Below are 20,471 nucleotides of genomic sequence, written 5' to 3' on the forward strand. Positions count from 1 at the left end.
AAGGGAGCCAGCAGGAGCAGCGCTGCTGATTGGTCTTTATGAATGGGAAATTCAGGGGTAGTGCACAAACTGCCTTTGTTGCATATGGACTCTCCAGCCACCTTCATCAGCACTGAAGAGGAGACCCCTCTGGAAGCAATTTCCCCCTCTGCCCATGCTCAGACCTTTGCACACCGGCCCTGGGCACTGATCAAACTCCAATCAAGGTCAGTTATTCTCTTTCTGTTTGCACAAAGGAAGAAGGTGAAGCACAAAGAAGGAAAGGATAAGAGAGCACAGTCAGTGCTTTGCTATTTAGGGAGAGGTTGCTTGTATCTTTGTCTTTCTAATCAGTTGTTGCCCTCCCTGAATCCTTCCGTTTGATGCTAGCTTTTGCACTAGAGTTTCTCTAGGAGGTATGACCAAGGCAACCAGACCTGAATGTAATCTATAGGGCAATCAGACCAGTATGGATTGACTTTGATATACAATATGCTGAACATGTTTGGCTGGGCACAAAATATCTGCTACTAAAAGGAAAGAAGGCCTGGACTGCACTTGCAGTACAATGAGACAGTTGACCCCTAAAGTGGCAGCATGGAGTATACTTCTTCAAGTCATAGGTGGCAGATGGTGCTGCACAGGAAGAACTTCCTGCAAGTAGAGAACTAGCACATCAGAGGAGAAAGGCACCAGGCCAGTCCACTCCTTGCTCTGAAGGATTTTTGCTTTGCAGGAAGATTTCTGTGCGGCCTTTGTTGGTACAGTACAATCTACCACCTCAGAACTATACCAGTTCTCTTTCACTTCATTCTACTGCATGTCTTGCAGACCTGGCAAAATAATGTGGCAATGACCATAACAACAGTCAGAATTCACCTTTGTCCTCTCCTTAACTATTACTTTGTGGCTTGGGAAGCTTAACATCTGAGCACCTGATGCAGCTGGCAGCCCTTGCATGCAAAAGATCAGCCAGTCCCTTCCTGTTGGCTCCCTCTAGCTCAGTTCTATGACCTTGGCCAGGATTAGTCACTGTCTGTGGGAGGGGCTTCAGCAAGGGAGCCCCCGTCATGCCTGTGTGTTAACAGTGATCATAAGTGGGCTGTGGGAAGAGATCAGTTGTAAGCAGGTGCTCTCAGAAGGAAAGAATGTCCCACTAGGCATGTGTCAGGGGGAGGGGGGGAGGACGGGGGTATCCTTCTGCAAAATCTCTGTTGTTTGCCATTCTGGGACCTTCAAAAGGAAGAATTGCCTAAAGGAGAGATGAGGTAGTATCAGTCATGGTGGTTTGTGCTTCCTCTGCTTGGACAGCAGTTGACTGTAGCATGAGTCTCATAAAGATTAAAAAGTATTTGCAGTTACCTTGGAGACTACTTCACCCAAACATGTGAAATTGTTTCATGAAACCTGGAGGTAAGGATTTTTCTGGTGTTTATATAGGTTATATAGTATCTTCACTGTCTAATTGGTCTTATATGGTCACTCAGTGCCTGAGTGCCTTTGGAGGGCTTTTAATGATCCCCCCTGCCCCGACTGTCATCTTAAGACATAAATATAGGTTTTAATGGATATCACAAACACACAAAATAAACCTGTATGGCTAGATATTTTGTTATCACCATAATTTATGGCCAGGATGAACATTAGATGTTAGTTGTTTCTATTGTGCTTTATATTTTATGCACAATTTAATCATGCTGCAAATTGAAAGTACGGAATGTTAATAACAAGCGCAAACGTTTTTTTTCCCTGCGAGCACAAGCTAAAACTGCCTCACAAGCCCAGTCGTTTTGATATCTTATTGTTTATTTTTTTGTGTCTTCACATCTTGTTTTGCGTTATGCCTTTCTGTTGCTGTTTATTGAGTCATTCTTCCCCCTACGGCCGTCTGTTGCTGTAGCTTAGCGAGTTTTTCACAAATGTCAAGAAACCCAAAGATCCTTGCTGTTTTCTCCACTAAGTTGCAGCCCGCCTTCTCTTCCAGGGTGAAGCGCCAAGGCTGGCCAGATCTCCGTAGCAAGCTTTTGCTTGCCAGTAACATAGACAGCTGTCCGGGGGGAAGCAATGTGCAGTAAACTGGTGGTAGTTTTGTATGCACAGCAGGGCCCAACAATTTGTTTCATTTGTTAGTCTTAATTGTTCTTGGATTTGTTAGTTTTCTTCATTGAAAACAGTTGGCCACCTGTGTCAGTTGCCCTGGTAGGACTTAGGGCAAGGGGTTGGGGGAGGAGAGCCATTCTACCTGGGCTTCAAGTTCAAATGTAGACACATTGATTTTTAGTATTTGATGATTCACAGTTTGTCTCTTTGTCTCTCTCTTCTTTCTCCCTTTCCTGCCTCATTAGTTATCAATGGTCCTCACCTTTGATTTTTGTTATGAGGAGGGGCTTCAAAAGCTGGGAGTGAGCCAGGCCTCTGAGAATGTATGGCCACTAGACGTTATAAATGATCAGTTCATTTTGCGGCACTTGGGAAAGTCACAAGTAGGGATGGGCACAAATCTGGAAAAATGTGATTTGGTTCATAGTTCACGGAGTGCCCAGTTTGTGAAGCACGGACGATCATGAACTTTTAGCTGCCAAATGAACTGCCTAGGTTCATGAGGACTGTGATATGGTAGAACAACACATTCGCTACACCAGTATCATTGCTGCTTTGGAAACTGCATGAACCTTGTGTGTCTATTTTATTTACAAAATTTATATCCCTCCTGCCTGCCCTCTCAAAAGTCAATGATTTAAAACAACTTTAACCGCTCCTGCGGTTAAATAAAAGAGTAAGGCCACCTGGGGAGGAGTTAGGGCGGGCCCTGTCCAGGATAAAAACTCAGAGGGCCCAATCAGGAGCCGCGAAGCGGCTCCTGATTGGGCCCTCCAAGTGTCCATCCAGGGCCAAGCAGCCAATGGGGAGGCACGCAAAGTGCCTTCCTATTGGCCCCTCACCAGGACAGACCAAAATTCCATTCACCCAGCCCAGTCTGGCTGCCAGTCTGCTCCTGACCACCGCAGGGAGAGGAGGTCAGCAGGGCTGCCAAAGGGGATGAGAACAGAGGCTTGGACAGGATGTGCCAGCCCTTTTGACCCCAAGGCTCTCCTAACTGTCATGTCCAACTGCAAATTGCCAAAGAGCACCGACAGAGCTGGCAGGAGGCTGCAGAGTGCTCCCCCTCCCCCCTTCAGACCTGCTGCGAAGGAGCCTCTGACAGCCCCTGACTGAGGGAAGGAGGCCTTTCCAAGAGCAACGCAGGGGAGGGTGAGGGCCTTCCTTTTGAGAGGGGGGGGACTTTCCCCTTCTGCCAAACAGTTGCCTGACAGGGAGGCCATAGAAAAGCCCCTTCTCACTTAAAATACTGCTATGCCCAGAGGTTAGACACAGCCAAGCCATGTGTCTTTCTTCTTTGCAACTCTCTGCAGGTTTGAGGCCACTGCACAGCGTTATTCTGCAAAGGTAACTGGCTTTTTTGTCTCCTCTTTCATCTGCACAACAACCCTGTGCAGTAGGCCTCAACATTCAACCCCATGTCCTTACAGGCTGGACAACTCCTCCCCTTCCTCTTCCCACTGCCAAGTTCTAGCGCCCGTTGTATTCTTGGAGACAACGAGCTTTGCCCCTAGTACATAATAAAATAAATATAAATCCATTAAAATAAATCCTTCTCCCAACATTACCTTATTAAAACAACTTTTACAAAAAAGTTAAACGCAGAGTTAAAATACATATAGAGCAGTTCAAATGTAGTTAAAATATAAAACATTGGTTAGGAAGGAGGGATCATTGACAGAATGACAAATGGGGAGGGGGGGAGTCTTCACTCTCTGTCAGAAGGCAGGGGCAGATGACTCTCCCTGAGAGCAGAAAGAAACTAGGGCCCTGCAAGACCTAAAACAGATCCACAGGGCCTATAAGACAGAGCTGTTTCACCAGGCTTACAGTTGAGGCCATAAGGACAGATACAAATGGGTAGCTGTGTTGGTCTGAAGTAGCACAATAAAATCAGAGTCCAGTAGCACCTTTAAGACCAACAAAGATTTATTCAGGGCGTGAGCTTTCGAGTGCAAGCACTGACGAAGGGTGCTTGGACTCAAAAGCTCACGCCCTGAATAAATCTTTGTTGGTCCTAAAGGTGCTACTGGACTCTGATTTAGTTGAGGCCATAGACAGATCAACAACCCAACTGGCTTCCCTGCACAGAAGCCATCAAAGACTTAGACCAACACAGCACTCCTTCCACATTGGATAAAAGATGGCTGCTAATGAGATTTTAAGTTGATTAACATTTTTGTTTGACTGATACAATGTTTTCATTGTTTATAATGCGTTGCAAGCTGCCCTGAGCCCATGAGGAGAGGCGGCATAGGAAAAAAAATGGTGAAAGAAAGCCTGGAGCTCTATGAAACTGTCATGACTCCTTGTAAGAATGCATCCAAGAGCTTCTACTTTCCAGACCAATGCTAAGTGCATATATTTCCAGATCAGGAAGATATATGTAACAGACTGATGGGGGAGGGCTTGCTGGGGAAAATAGCCCTCAAATTATTCCCACTTCTGTCCATCAACCACAAAGAACTTTAAAATGTCCCCACAGCCACCATGCCTGCAGTCCATGCAGCTTCCCGGTAGATGGCTCCCTTCATCTTTAACTCACCGTTTTGCCTGTTAGATTAGAAGATAACAGAAGCAGCCTGGCTACTGCAGGCCCATTTGTCAAAGTAGCTGAAATGTGATAAATGTAACCATTGCCATGAGTCTCTGACTCATAGCTTTTTTGGAAATGCCTTTGCACTCTCTCAGTTCTGCTTACCATTGAAAGAAAGGTTGCTGCAGGAATTCTGCAGCATTGGCTGCTTGCTGCCTGGACCGGTATGGAGAACAGAGTAGTGCTGCAGAGGTAAGGAACAGATGATGCTTCAGCAGAGGGGAAGAATCCCAAACCACCACATTTGGTTGGATCATGCTGCAGAAGGAAGTCCTGCGGAGGCCACCTCTGCATCCCCTTTGCCAAGGGCCTTTGAAACATCCGCCAGTATGTAGCTGTCTCTCCTGGAGTCACAAATTGCAGGCGATATATCTCATGCGAGATGATGGCTAGGGAGAGAGAGATTTGCTTGCTCTAACAAAGTCCTCTTCTAGGGGAGCTCTGTTTTCTTTAACCTATCCTGTTTGCCCTTTCAGAAAGCCACCATTGATAGAGCATCAGGCAGATCAGCATGGACTTGCATTCTCCTTGGATGCAGGTAAAAGAACAAACTGGGGATGGGGGCAGAGATCCTACAGTGTGCTGGAGGGAGGGGCAGACAGAATTGTCTCACATTTTCCCACAACACTGTCCCTATATGCTTGGCTAACACTGCTTAACAACTGGTGATGTTCATGACTGACAATTGCTTCCTGTCTCTCCAGTGTTCTCAGGGGTTCCCAATCTTAATCCAACAGGTCAGTATCCACTGGCTCCCCTCCCCAGAGGTGGACCTTCTGCAAACAGGATTCCTTCCTTCTCGATGGCATCTTTATTGTCTTCCATCCTCTCTCCTCCCCACAGCAATCCTTTCTGATGCTTGCTGATGGAAGAGGAAGAACTGGATTATTTGCCTCTATCCCCTTCCCTCTCTCCACAGAAGCCTCCTGTTCCATATAGCTATTTCTCCATGCGGGTCCTGAATTTTGAGTTCAGAAAGGAATGTTCTACATTGACCTTCCAAGTCACATTAGAAATTCAGATTCCCATAGGCCTTTCCCCATCCTGTGCTTGATTCTCCTGGAACAATGGGCAATTCAGGAGGAAACCCTGGAAGGAGGATGGTGAATGAGAGGAAGCACAGCTTTGAGTATACTATCAAAGTGAGAGTGAACAGGACTGTCTTACCTTTATTGAATTACTCTTAATAAGAAGCTCCAAGTTTCCATCTTAGGTCCCAATCATAAGTATGTGAGAAGAGCTTTGCTGTATCAGACCAGTGGTCCATCTAGTGCAATATCTTGTCTTACACTGTGGTCAACCAATTCCTCTGGAGGTCCAACAACTAGGCATGGATTCCAAGGCCTTCCCCTGATATTGCCTCCTGGTACCAAGATCGGAGGCTGGCTGTCGCTAAACATGGAAGTTCCCTTTAGGCACCATGGCTAGTAGCCACTGATAGACCTATCATCCATGAATCTATCGAATCCCCTTTTAAAGCTGTCTCTGTTATGGCCATCACTACATCCTCTGGCAGCAAATTCCACATTTTAATCATCCTCTGTATATAGAAGTATTTTCCTTTTCTTTCAGGCTCAAACCAGAGGCTTTCAGAATGTTTTCTAGGCTAACCCTCTTAACCTCCCCCAAACTTACCATCACCACACAACTAAGCCTTGACCCTTAAATGGCTATCCTGACACATTCTCCATAGAAGGATCATAGAAGGAAAATATTAGCTGTCCTCACAGTGTGCGGGTGGGAGTGATGTTTTTGTGGTTTTTGCCATCGCTTCCTTCCAGTTCTAAGATTCACATCCTTACCTGAGGGGAATGATCTACATTGACATTGCATGTTACTTCTCTTCTCTTTTTGCAGCCTTGTGCTGCAAGATTCCAAGAACAAGCAAAGAGGAAGAGCACAGGGAGCAGAGAACTTGCCATGCAATTTGAAGAGGGTGGGAACGGCGATGAAGGTTGGTGAGTGAGCTTTTGCCATTGCTTTCTGTGATTGGCCTGCTTTCCTCTCCCTTGTTTTCCAATTTTGTCCATCTTGTTTTCTTTGAATGTTCTTTCCATCTTCCAGTTGCTTTCTGTCTTCTCCACCACCCCTAAATTTTGTTCTCTTTCTCCAAGGGTTCAGCAAGCTCCTTCGTCAGCTCAAAACAGCCTCAGCTGATAGTTTCCTCTGAGTGCTGATCATGGAACGTGGAGTGCTCAGTGCAGTGCTTCTCCCTTTCCCAGCACCGGGATATTATAGTATAATTGTTCTTCTGACCTGCATCCTTTTTCCCTTTTTATTTTCCTTTGAGTTACCTGTACTATCTTGCTTAGCATCTCCAAAATGAAAATTAACTATGCTTTGAGCTATATCCACTATTCTGAAATGATATGTGTTATAAGCTTTGCGATGGCTTTGAGCTGATGCAATAAAGTGAATTGATTGATAAATTAAAAGCAAAAATGTCATATTTTGTGACTTTCATATTTCAAGGCTTTCGCCCATTCCTCCTAGTTTTTTTCTTTATTGCTACCTTTAAAACACTTCAATTCAATGGGAATTTGCCATTGCACTCCCCCCCCCCCCAAAGTCACATTATGATAAATGTAGTTGCACCTTTCAGGACAAATCTTGCTTCTCTTCAGGCAAGCACCTATAGAAAACCTTCATAACTCAAGAACAACAGTTTCTTCTTGTCGTAGAACAGATGAAACTGGAAACTGAAGAGTATGCATAGCAGCCTTGACGCTTATTAAAATTACTACAGATTTGTAATAACCAGTTTTGCCAATGTGGCCTTAAGCATTTAGCCCGACTAATAGAAAGATGAAAAGCAATAGGCTTTAATATAGGATAGCTTCAGGTGTGTAGCCATATTAGTCTGTGGTAACAGAACAAAATTTGAGCCCAATAGCATCTTAGAGACCAATCAAATTCCCAGGCTATTAGGTTTTCATGAATCAAAGCTCAATGCATCAGAATAGCCTGTTATATTTTTTGTGGAGAATAAAATAGTCAGGACTGTGTGTTTGCTGCAATTCTGTGGAAATTATTATTATATTAATAACATAGCAGTATTGAAATCATATTATTATTTGTGATGATGATGATATAATTTCTATACTGATCTCCCAGCAGACTGGCTCAGGGCAGTATGCCACATGTAAATATAATGACATTAATTAAAAACATACAATAAAATAAAATTTGAACTAAGATTAAATTGTGAAACAGTGTCAGCATCAAGTAGATGGATATTATATCATTCAATTCTCATAGAACTAGATTGCAATCTGGAGGTGGCTTTGTTAAGGGGCCCAGTAGATGAAAAAATCCTCCTGAATTATTCTGAAAACCTCACCTACCTACCTTTATACCTACCTACCTTCCTTCCTGCATTTAACCAGTGCCCAGGATCAGCCAGTGCAGTATAAATTATGGGGACAGATTATCATTAGGTTTTCCAAGGAGGTATGTGGAAAAGGCAGGGTAGGGATTTGCAAATGGCAGTGTGCCCTCTTTTCTCACATTTTTTCTATACTTCCTATTGTGAATGTTTTACTGCTAGTTGTGTAATCACAAATTTCATTGGGACCCACTGTAAAGACACTGAGATGGAGACAGGAAAGTTTATTTTGGCTCCTTCATTCTGTCTGTCAGTTTGATGCTAACCTACATTGCATGGATGATTTACATAACTTCAAAATGACACCTGGATCTTTATTCTGAGTTGCAAAAAAAACAAGGTGAAAGCAAACTGTCTTTTTACCCATCTGGTCTTGGATCTTAGGTCTAAACTCTTCCTGGCAGCAGTGAGAAAAGTGTAAAACACCACAGTTCAGAGTTTGGATCTTTGCTTTTCTGACTCAATCTGCCCATGCTTTTTCTAGCCATAAATGGATAAATCTTGCAACACTAATAAAAGTCCTTGATCATCTCCAGTAAGAACTCTGTTTCTGGAACTGATATTTCTCTTTCTTTGTATAGACACAAATCCCTTTGAAGGCTCACTGACTACTTCAGTGGCAGAGGTCTCAGTTCTGGAAAAGCTAGGACTACACACCTTCCATATTCATACCGAGGAACCAGAGGAACCTTCCAAAATATTGTAATTTCCAGATCTGTTGTTTTCCTTTCCCCAACTCTATTTTGCTATTCATTTCTCATGAGCAAGAAATCCAGAGGAAAGCAAATTGCTGAAAGTATATTAACCCTAGCAATTGAAGCTCAAAGAATGTTGCAAAGCCACCGCAAATCTTGCCATGTTATTGACAAAGCAGTATATTTGTATACCTGGGACTAATACTGACAATGAGATCTTGTTGCCTTTCCGCCTGATCCGCCTATTCCCAAAGGGGTTTCTTGGTTCAGGGGATCTACTAACAGGAGAACCAAGGATGCAACAGTGGTTGTCTCCTACAGTTTCTGTACAACTTCACTCCAAGGTTGAAAGCCACGAATCCCTCGCTCTTCTCTGCTCCCTATGACTTGCTGTGCTCACCTTGTCCTCTGTATTCTTTTCCTTTGCAGGGCAGCTTTGACAGAACAGGATGCAGAGGTGGGTGCTCCCATCCCTTGGAGGCTGGGTGTTAAGGATCTCTTTTGTGAATAGATTTGAACTCTTCACCAAATATTCTGAGGTTTCTCAGCTAGCCAGTGGATACTGTTTGTGATAATTGATTTCAGTCTTACTGTTGAGAGACCTCTGAATTTTGGTTCCTACTGATGAGGAATATCTAGGGCCTTTTCGCACGGGGATCTTTGTTGCAAATTGTTTGCGGAATGAAAAATCGCCATTTAAAATAGTGGAATTCGTCGTTATGCATACCTGCCTTTGTAGTGGAATCAGTTGCGTTTTTTAGCGTTTCCCACAAGCTTCCGGTCTCGGCAGAAATCGCTAGAAAGGAAGCACTATTGCCAAGCTCGTCCCGCCCCTGGCCGTCAAGCAGCCAATGGGCAGCCGTTAGCATGCTCCCAAACAGCCCCTTTCCCTTTAAGAAAGGTTTAAAAAAAAAAAACAGACCCATAGCAACGAATCTAGGTAGATTCGTTGCAACGGAGAGACCCATCCAGCTGCCTAATGTGAGCTGTCATTTGATTGTATGATCGTTGGCACGCTGCCTCGAGTGATAAAAAAACCCCCCCCCCCCTCTCACGGACCCGATTTTTGGCTGAATTAATGTGTAAAAAATAAAGGGACTTTATTTCAGCAAACGGGCTTTTATGTGGTTTGTGCTTAGTGACTAAAGGTAAAGGACTGAAGCCAGGGAAGCCTCTAAACAGAAAGAGGCTCGCTGGTGCGTTTATCCCCGCTTGCTCGGAGAAAAAAAAATGGCGATCGCTTCGCCGGAAGTTTGGAGGACAGGCTCAGGAGGAGGGACTTTGAAGAACCCGCAACAATGGTAACACACAGGTCTTTAGCGCTAGTGTTGCAGATTGGTTGCAGGAGTGTATCGCTTTCCGGAGGGTGAATCCACTTTTCTGGATTCCCCTAAAAGCGCTACAACGAAGCGCTTTTTGCGGGTCGGTTTCAGGAGTCTTGCAGATTGTCTACGACGTCGTGCGTTATGCCAAATTAGTAGCGTTTTCAATTAGCAACCATTGTGCTATTTTGAAGCCGTGCGAAATGGCCCCTATTCTTAATCAGAGATATTGATACCAAGGGGCCAATGTCAAACTGACCAAAAGTGCTGTGCTACCTTGTACGAGATGGTGAATTCCTGTATTCCAGAAGGTGTAACTGTTCCATTCCCATCACACTCCAAATGCTATTTCCAGGTAGTTTGTAGTGGGAAAATATACAGCTGTTGCTTAGTTGCTGGGTAGTCTTCAAGCAGATCCAGTGACCTTTCTCCGCTAAGTCTTTCTCTGAAGTCAGAGGAAGACTTAATGAAAACACATCATGGGATCCAACTAGATAGGATCCTACTCCTATCCTACTATTCCACTGAAAAAGTTTTATTTATTAATTAAAATAACTATACTCCACTTACCCTTCTGGCTCTTCCATTATAGGAAAAGCTGCTTAAGTTGGAGGAAGGGTCATTAGGCTGGAGGAAGGGCCCTTGGAGGATGGTTGGACCCACCCCATTGAAATCAATCCGTTGTGACTTTTAAAGTTGTTCAGCATGTGGTTGCACAATGTCACAACCAGCTACTGGGGAGAGGTCATGACATCACTATTGATGAATGAGAGAAGTTTTCCCCATTCTGTCCCTGGCCATGCCTTTTTCTGATCCTAACAACAGCACTGAGCTTGCTCACATGAAGACTCACATAAGAAAGCCAGCTTGATATAGTGGTTAAGAGTGACAGCCACAAATCAGAAAAACTGAGTTTGATTCCCCGTTCCTCTACATGTAGCCAGCTGGGTGACCTTGGGTCAGTCACAATTCTTTCAGAGCTCTCTCAGCCTCTACCTCTCAGGGTGTTTGTTGTGGGAAGAGGAATGGTAGGCAACTGTAAGCCGCTCTGAGACTCCTTCAGGTAGTGAAAAGAAGGGTATAAAAACCAACTCTTCTGCTACTTCATAAGAGTGGGGAATAACTAGCCCTCTAGTGAAATCTAGAGAAACTTCTCATTCCTTTGATGGACAGCCCCCTTCTTTGCCATGCACACCTGACTTTCTTATGAAACAGTTGCTGGACCATCTACTGGGGTTAGAGCAACAGAACTAGAAAAATTAGCCAGCAGAATTCTGTAGCACACTCTGACATGCTCTCCTTTCTCTCCCAGTCAGCTCGTAAACATGTTCTTTGAAATTACTTTGAAATGTCGCTGGTGAGTTTTCCACCCCAAAAGCTTATGTTTAGATTTTGATGTGATTGTTGATTGAACAGTATTTCTTAGTACCACCATGAGTCTTACCTGCGCCCTTCCTCCGCAGGCAGCCTTTGCCCATCTAGCTCTGTCCTTCCGCTGTGACATGTTCACCCTGAGACAACGAGTGCAGATAGAGGAACGGGCCAGAGACGCAGCTGAAGAGAACATTCAACAGGAGCTGGCAGAATGCCAGGTGATACTACAGGTCAGTGATGCTGTGGTGGAATAGCCCTGCTGAGCCACTATAGCACTGCTTCAGTCAGCCCTTTGGAGTTTATAGGTGTCCAGGGATTGTCCTGAGACTTTGCCCTGCAGAAGGCTGCTCTCCCAGCTCACACAGCTCTGGGCAAGGTTTCTTTCTCACTTCTTCAATACCCTTCACCAACTGCTCATCAATAGGTCCAGTAGCCCCAGCTTCCCTTCCTGTGTTGACATTCTACAGCCCTACCTTGTGCCTGTGCCTCTTGCTGCCAGGGCTGCCAGGGAGGGAGGCTGAGGCGATGCCACTGATGATGTGGCTGTGTCTTTTTTGGCATACTCCAGAAATGACATCATCATGCTGTGCTGGTGTGACAGCACTCTGGCATTTGGAGAGCTTTTGCCCAACTACCAGAGCATTGTCATGATGTGATCTAATTATTGACCATCTCTCTTCTACTGACACCATTTCCAAAAGGGTGTTTGGGCAGTGGAGGTCTATGTAAATAACAGCGAGATTTGAAATAATGAAGAATATATTAAAAGTAAAAATTCTGCCCAGCAATGGATTGAGCAAGAGAAACAAAAGAAAGATGCAAGCACGCATTTCACTTCCAAGGCCGAGCTGATCTTGTCCTTAAGACAGACTGTTTAACTGGAAGTTACAGTTTGCTAAAAGCTTATTCTTTTTGAGTTTGGTAGTCAAAATGGTGGTCATGAGGATGGAGCCCAAGTGTGAGAGCTCCTTCCTCCAGACAGGATCAGCCAAACTGGATCTGCAAAAATGGACCCTTCTCCTTCTGTGTCAAGAGATTTTATCTCTTCTGTTTTCCTACCCACTTGTGGGTCAAATAAACCTTTACTGAAATCTCCAGGAAGATACAATCTAGCTAAGTCTCTGTGCCCCTTCTAGGTGTCAGATTCCAGCTGAGCTGCAAGCTGGCCATTTCATTGTTTGGCCAGGATTTCTATTAGCACTCCCAAAGCTTTGATGATGACTGATACTTGGATCATACTGGGGAGCAATTGACTCTACCCCAACCTCCCTTTCCTATCTTCTGCTAGGAGACAGAAAGATTTTAACAACTATATATGGGGAGATATCAGACTCTAACCCTAAAGGAAAAAGGCATTTATCCACAGGAGCTCTCTAGCTGTGTTCCTAAGGGAAGGAGGGGCTCTGGGTTCCCACAGAGAAGGAGAAAGCAAACCAGAGAATGTCTACAGTGGCAATGGCCAGACTGAATTGAAAAAAAATTCCAAGTAAACAGGATGGCCTTTGTTTCAGGTCTGATGAAGAAGAATAAATGGGCACTCTAATTAATATTTCCCAATGGTTGAATTAACCCAAGAATTTCTGCTTTTGGATTTATCCCTGCAGAAGCTGGGCCTGGTCTGTCCAGACTCCAGGTGCATGGCACTGGTTGAACAGCTGAAGCTCTGCGTCACAGTCCTAGCAAGAGCAATTGAGCGGACAGCAGTTGCAGCAGAGAAACTAGGAGCAGTCCATCAGGTCAGCGTTCTGGCCCAAAGCTCATGCATGTATGGCAGTAGCACTAGGAACAACCTTCAAGCCGCCTCTTCAAGGTTCTTCAAAGCCATCTGTGCCATGCATGAATGTTGTTATTATGGGAGGAAATGCTGAAGAGAACTACGGCTGTTGTTCTAAAATCTTGGTCTCAAGTGAGTGTAGTGGCTAAGGTACAGGGCTTAATCAATACCAGAGTTCAGTTTCAGTTCCAGGGCTCCACCCAAGAACATATGCTCTATGAATGCACTTTGCATGGGTGGTTCCTACAGATAAAGGAGGACCCCACAGCCCTATGACAATTATCTCTAGTTGCTGTTGCTCCTATGTTGTCGATATACACAGGCACAGAACACTAAACCTACATAATTAATACAAGTTGTTCTCCACCAGGAAAGAATAATCTGTTCTCTGGATAGGTTTACATGACCAGGCCTTATTTTCAGCAAGGAAAATAGAAGAAACAGAACTGCTTTGAGTCCTTGAGGCTTTTGAAAAGGATCTTACATATTGCTTTTTCGAGAGCTGACACACCACAGTAGCTAAGCCTGAACTGTGAATCAGAATTCCACTGGTTAAAATCTTACTGTTGTTGCCAGTCTGTTAGCTGGCTTTATGCAAACTACTGTATCACCATCTCAACCCCTTCCCCACTTCTCCATTGTTGGAATAATAATATTGACTTGCCTTGGAGAGTTGTTAGGACAGCTAAGATAATGTCTAGGGAGAACTCTGCAGTATTATTTGTTCATATAACTATGAAGCATATGTTAGACTCAAGTGGATAGCCATGTTGGTCTGAAGTAGTACAACGAAATTTGAATTCAATTGCTGTTTGTTGGTCTTAAAGGTGCCATTGGACTCAAATGTTGTTGTGTGTATGTTAGAGTTCAGCAACAGGGAGAAGTTCTAAATATTTTTTTATTTTTGTAATGAGAGAGGGGTTTGAAAACCAGTTCTTTGAGCAAAAAGGCTGTCCTGGACTTGTTCTGGGCTTTTCATGCCCCTCCTCCTTTGCTCTGTTGCCTTGTGATAGCTAGCCTCCCCCTCTGCCCTTATTCCCATAGGAGGCACGCATGAGTCGGGCAACAGACGTGATGATACAACATGTGGAGAACCTGAAAAGGCACCACCAGAGGGAGCACACAGAGCTGGAGGAGATGAAAAGACTGATCCAACAGAACTCCCGGAATCGGCAACTGGCAGAAATCAGGGGTGAGGGAGGCCCAGTCATTGTGTGGAAAGTTCAGTGGATGTGCAGTCAGAGGTTGCCCCTGGGAGTAAGAAACACCAGACTGCAAGGAATTTCTAGAACAGTTGGCGGGTGGGGTATTGTTGCCTTTTTTCTTTTTAATTTTTTTCCATTATTATCATCATCATCATCATCATCAACATAATTATTATCATTATTATCATTATTATTATTATTACATTTATTTCTCGCCACTCCCTAAGCGGCTCGTGGCAGTTCACAATGTCTTAAAACCCCATTAAAACTCTCATTAAAAGACTTAAAATCCATCACAACATTAAGACTCCCATTAAAAGACTTAAAATCCATCACAACATCCATCACACCCAAACGAAGTGGGGGCAGAGAAGAAGGAGGTCAACGATGTTCAAAAGGCCCAGGGGGAAGCTGTCGGTGTACCTTGCCGACCCCAGCTTCAACCATGGACCTGGTGGAAGAGCTCCGTTTTGCAGGCCCTGTGGAATGCCGAAAGATCCCGCAGGGCCCGCAGCTCACCCAGGAGCTAATTCCACCAGGTGGTGGCCAGTACTGAAAAGGCCCTGGCCCTGGTTGAGGCTAGGCGCGCTTCCCTAGGGCCGGGAACGAGTGAGTGAGGCTTTTAGTTGAGTGAGGCTTTTTTTTTTTTGTCTGTCTGGTTCTCTGCACCACATAGACCTGTGTGCATTCTAATGGGTTGGCTACATTAATGGGCAGAAGTTCTTTTTTGGGATGGGTGTTGAAGGATCTCTGAATACTACATCTGGGGGAGTAAACATATGAAGTTCAATGGTTCATCTGAGATAAGGCTTCTTGGTTTTTCCAGAGATCCAAAACTTCCCTACTGCCACTCCACCCCATGACCTAACTGGGTTCAGAGACCAGGACATTGGGATAGGTGCTACTGGCCTCTGATTTTATCAGGACACTGGGAGTTAATTTCAGCTCTTTACTGAGACCCCTGCATGATGGTATAAGAGGCCGAAACTGAACTAGGTAAACCCCACAAGAACCCCAACTTATATGCACATACAGCACAAAAGATCTTCCTGCCAGCATTCACTATTGGTCAGTTTCACTTTGAACTGGCAGGATCCAGCAGATGAGATCCAACCATGTGCTTGTCAGCCGCATACACAGAATTATGATACTGCCTCTGATCTCAAGCTCTGTCCTGGTCAGGACTGCAGACACAACACTAACTGTGTATTTAACAACAGTTGCATTACCTGAAGTTATTTATTGAATTACTTTTTATTCTGCTCTCCCACCCCCCAAAGGGGATCCGCATTGGCTTAAAGAGTACAATTTAATTAAACCAAACAAATAAACAAGGATATTTCAAATCTTGGGAGGATCCAAGAACCACTGATCCAGAGTACTTCAAGGCTTCAGTCTACAAGCAAATGGTCTAAGAGTCAGGAGTCCTGCAAACATGGATGAAATAAATGCAGTCCAGAACTTGTTCATCTGCTCGCAGCAAACTGTTCCCCATCGCCTCCCCTGCTAGAAGAATGCCCATGTGGTATGGCAGAGCGCTGGTTGTGAACTGTGGAGACTGTTGTTCAAATCCCTACAAAGCCATGAAGCCACTTGACCTTAGGCCAGTAACTCCTTCAGCCTATCCTAATTGTATGATAGTTGAGAGAAGAAAATGGAGGTGGGGGAAGCATTCATTCTTCCTTGGTTTCCCTAGAGGAAAGGTGGGATAAAAATGTAATAAATATCTTTGCCAGTAAAATCTTTTCTACTGTACTGAAGCTCAGTTCAGAATAATTGTCTGCCCCATGAGGGAAGGTTTTTAAGAGATCACACGCTCCATCTGAGCATAACAAAGCCCTTGTGTTTGTTGGGGGAGTGGCATGAAGAAGAAGAAGAGTTGGTTCTTATATGCCGCTTTTCCCTACCCGAAGGAGGCTCAAAGCGGCTTACAGTTGCCTTCCCATTCCTCTCCCCACAACAGACACTCGGTCAGAACAGTTTTATCAGTGCCGTGGCGTCACCCAGCTGGTTGCATGTGGGGGAGCGCAGAATCGAACCCGGCATGCCGGATTAGAAGTCCACACTCCTAACCACTACACCAAACTGGCTCTCCTAACCACTACACCAAAATGAGGATTTTGTACTGCAGGTATACTGGGAATCTCAAGCCTCTTGCCTCTTTTCTGTTGGCAACCATGGCATGCTGGGAGAATTGATGGTGGCCTCCACCTCACCCACAGCTTTTGCATCCTCAGACAGCCCCATGGAGTTTTCCCCTACTGGCTCCACTGTGAAAACCATGTTACTGATGTGCTACATGCAAGTTTCACAATGGAGCTAATGGGGCAGTTGGAGGATGCCAACAATGGTGGGGGTTTAAGACTCCTGCCAGCATGCTGTGGCTGCAAAGAGAAAACAGCCAGTGTGCATCTGTGTTCCTTCTACAATAAGCATGAGGACTTTGTAATGTGTTGTGGGTCAGTCTGGGAGTGGGATTACTTGGTTTCATGGCACCCAAACAGATTTTGATAGGTTTATCCAGCCCTCTGAAGGTCACATATTTGTCCTTTGCTTAGAACTGCTTTGCCATTGTTCTGTTTCACTGAGGCAAGTGGAAAAGACAAGGGACATGTAACTCTGACCGGTCTCCCAAACCTAGTGAATATTTCCACCCCAATAAACTATGCCCTGAGAGATTTCCTCATTAAATTTCCAAATAATTACATTGAGGGTGAGGCAGATTTCTAAAATCTGGAATGTGAATCATTTCTGAGCTTCACTTTTAGGGATGGGGAGGAGCATCCACCCTGACAATCAGTCCTGATTCACCTTCTAAACAGCAGTTATGTTTCTCACCTATGCATTCATATTTTGATGCTTAGGCGTACAGAGTGCGAAGAATGTTTGCACATCTTCAAGCTGAGGAACCTGCAGCAGTCATACAACAGAGAGCCAAAACTGGCTAAGACCTTCTAGCATGTTTCCAATTCATGATCAGTATTGCTGCATGAAATGTGAATCAACTTTAGTATCAGGGTAAGCTGTGCACAGGCACCGCCCATCTTTGGAAACCTGTAGGAGTGGGGGACAGTAAATGATTGAGGAGACAGATATATATTTATGTGCATTCTAAGGGAAAGTGGAAAGCACTGACTTGGGCATATATATTTTTGTTTCATTAATTAAGGCATAACAACATTACAAGTATGCAAAAACATTCCTAGGAATGTGAAGAAGTAAAACATGAAGTAAAGTAAAAGCGGAGAACAGTATCGTGCAGTCCTGAGCAGAGTTTATATCCTTCAAGCACATCTCTAAGATCTGCAGGAACATATTGCAGACAAACAGTGGCGAGCCAGAATCAGTTGGAAAATGGCAATATGCCAGGGTAGCCTAGCCAGTTGTAGTTCTCTGGTGCATGTCTGCCACATGTCCCTTCAGCGCTTAGAGAAGTGCATACATTCTTATTTCAGTCGCTAGCAAAGAGAGTCACACACAGTAAGGGAATCTGAAGTCTTAACCTAAAGATTTCATTTAGTCCTTAGTTTAACCAGGTGCCTATTTTGGTCTGGGATTTTGGCATGTAATGTTTGCTTGAATGTAATAGCGACACATGGTCCTTTAGAATCCATTCATTATGCTTATGGGAGTCCCCAAAATCCACGGGGCCTAGATAACTAAGGGCATAGAGCAATCTAACCCAGCCTTGGTGATTTGTCTGTTTTCTTAGATGATGGTGAACAGAGATTGAAACATCCTCCAATTCGAACGTTCCAAAAGGTAAATGGAAAAGGACAATGCCTAGCTCCTCAGCTGTTCCTTAAGAATGTAGGAATATTGTAATCCATAAATATTCCTGCTTTATTTGGAGCCACATCAAAGTAGTAGAGGGCAGATGGGCCCACCATTTGGCTTCACCATCCCACCATCTATGAGCCGTTCCATGTATCCCTCATGTTGTATGTAAACCGCCCTGAGCCATATGGAAGGGCGATATAGAAATCAAATAAATAAATAAATAAATGGACAACCCAGATGTCATTTTTTATCAGCTATAAAGGCATTAGTGCTTGATGATGTTTGTATAAGTCTTCATGGGCCTTCCTAGCTGAAGTAAGGCCTTGTCCTAGCATCAGCATCTTGTTCTTGAGATGAAGAAGCAGCTACTCCTTGATGACAGTTGCAGGGTGCCAATGGAAACTGCCATGGAGTCTTGATTTGTGTTTGATAAGTGTGGCCAGGCTAAGCCCCCCAGCTCTCTTCAGATTTCCCATTCAATCCCTAGAATATCCCCCATTTAATAAGGACCCTTTACCATTATTAGGTGCCAAAGGCACATGGAGTCCTCAGAATGGAAAAGAGTAATTGAACAGTTGCAGAAACTGAGACAGAATCCTACTTGGTCGTTATATATCTCAGTCACTGTCTCCCAAGACAGAGGCTCCCATGCAGCTCAGGGCAGTGGAAATTAGCAGCTGAAGCACTTAAAGAGAATTCTGACAAAGCCTCTTTCTAGGCAGGAGAGGACTAAGTGGTCTTTGTTGATGTCCCTGGCCCTATCCTTATCCATTGTTCCTCTTAATATTTGTGAAACAGCCCTGGGGGTGGAGAGTGTCCTGGCTGTTGGAATAGGGCCAATCAGGGTGCGGCCAGCAAAGCAAAGCTGGCCGCACCCTAATTGGCCCTGCACCTACAGCTCCCTCCCTGGACGCTAGCCCCTTTGCTCCCAGCTGCTGCAGGAGCCAGCTTGTGAGAGAGAGACACAGAGAGCCGTGCTTACCTGCTATGGCTTCTCATTCCCTGCTACAAACAGCCCTGATTGCCCCCTATGGCTCCTATTGCGATGGAGAGAGGGAGAGAGAGAGAGAGAGAGTGGGCCTGCTGGTGTCCCCTGGGTCCTAGCGCCCATTGCATTTCTGGTTGCAATGGGCTTTCTTGCTAGTTTAAACATAATGATGTAACAAACAAGCATCCCACTTGGACCAGATTCTGCACAGACAATGTCACCTTTAAACTAGATCATCAGCGTACAGTGCGTGCACACACACACAAACATGCCAACCTGCTTACACTAGGTCAGGCCATTAATCTATCAAGGTCAATATTGTCTACTCTGACTGGCAGCAGCTTTCCAGAGTCTCAAGGAAATTTATTTCATATCACCGTCTACCAGACCACATTCTTTTAACTGGAGATGCTGGGGATTGAACTAGGACCTTTTGCATGCAGTGCAGATACACTCATACGGTCACAGTTCTTCTTAGTTTTGACACACCAGTCCAGCAGATACCTAAGTGACAAGTCCTAAGTGTGCTAATGTTGGACATGAGGGCAATGGTAATCTGCTCAGAGCAGGGGTCGTAGCAGGTAAAAGGACAACAGCCAGTTTGGTGTGGAGACCCTATGAGACCCAGCTTCAAATCCTGCCTCAGCCATGAAGTTCACTGGCTGACTGCATACCAGTGGTTTTCTTTCTCAGCCTAAAATGCCTCACCATATGCTGCAAGGACAACATGGGGGATCGGTGGAATACAAATGTGATTGCAAAGTAGGATACCATAATTAAGTCTCTTTTTTGTGCCCTAGGGATCAATTCGTCGGCGAATCAGCATTGAAGTTGTCCCCAAACAGGTGATGGTAAAGAATCCCCACTGACAATATTCTTTTGGCAAAGAAGGAATGCACGTCCCTGATTTTGCTCCTTGCTTGTTTGTATTTCACTGACCTCCTACATGCCAGTTGACCATGTGTGTTTCTTACACCATATAGGTCACATTTTTGAATGCATATTTAAATTTACTCAAATGTAGCATAATGTTTATGCCTGTAAAGGTATGAAGATTTCCATTTGTACATCATTATGAAGTGTGTATTATTCTACAAGCCACTGCAGTGCATCTTGGGAAATGTGTCCATAGCCAGCTTCTGATATCTTCCATGATTTCCAGTGGAATACAGTTCTCAGCATGTTTCTTTAAATCAGAAGTCAACATGAACAGAATTAGGCTGGGGAATATGGATGCTGTTTATCTCTTGGGGTATTGCTTCTTATTGGACTG

General features: G+C 44.5%; 1 protein-coding gene across 7 annotated transcripts in view; it reads left to right on the top strand.

Annotated features, from left to right (window-relative positions):
• Nucleotides 1-20,471, top strand: part of LOC143835880 (inositol 1,4,5-triphosphate receptor associated 2-like) — a 29,199-nt gene continuing 8,728 nt past the window's right edge. Inside the window, exons 1-9 of one of the 7 annotated variants that reach the window (XM_077334272.1) lie at nucleotides 1-206; nucleotides 5,152-5,213; nucleotides 6,533-6,633; nucleotides 9,185-9,212; nucleotides 11,541-11,681; nucleotides 13,056-13,187; nucleotides 14,270-14,417; nucleotides 18,143-18,192; nucleotides 19,999-20,049. In XM_077334272.1, the coding sequence (XP_077190387.1) occupies nucleotides 5,187-5,213; nucleotides 6,533-6,633; nucleotides 9,185-9,212; nucleotides 11,541-11,681; nucleotides 13,056-13,187; nucleotides 14,270-14,417; nucleotides 18,143-18,192; nucleotides 19,999-20,049 (678 nt within the window). In that variant the 5' untranslated portion in view covers nucleotides 1-206; nucleotides 5,152-5,186. Of the gene's footprint in view, nucleotides 207-1,107; nucleotides 1,393-4,642; nucleotides 4,868-5,151; nucleotides 5,214-6,532; nucleotides 6,634-9,184; nucleotides 9,213-11,540; nucleotides 11,682-13,055; nucleotides 13,188-14,269; nucleotides 14,418-18,142; nucleotides 18,193-19,998; nucleotides 20,050-20,471 lie in introns of those variants that run through there. The other 6 variants (XM_077334277.1, XM_077334270.1, XM_077334274.1 and 3 more) reach the window with 6 other exon arrangements.

The sequence above is a fragment of the Paroedura picta genome, chromosome 4, assembly GCF_049243985.1.
Source record: "Paroedura picta isolate Pp20150507F chromosome 4, Ppicta_v3.0, whole genome shotgun sequence".
Taxonomy (NCBI): domain Eukaryota; kingdom Metazoa; phylum Chordata; class Lepidosauria; order Squamata; family Gekkonidae; genus Paroedura; species Paroedura picta.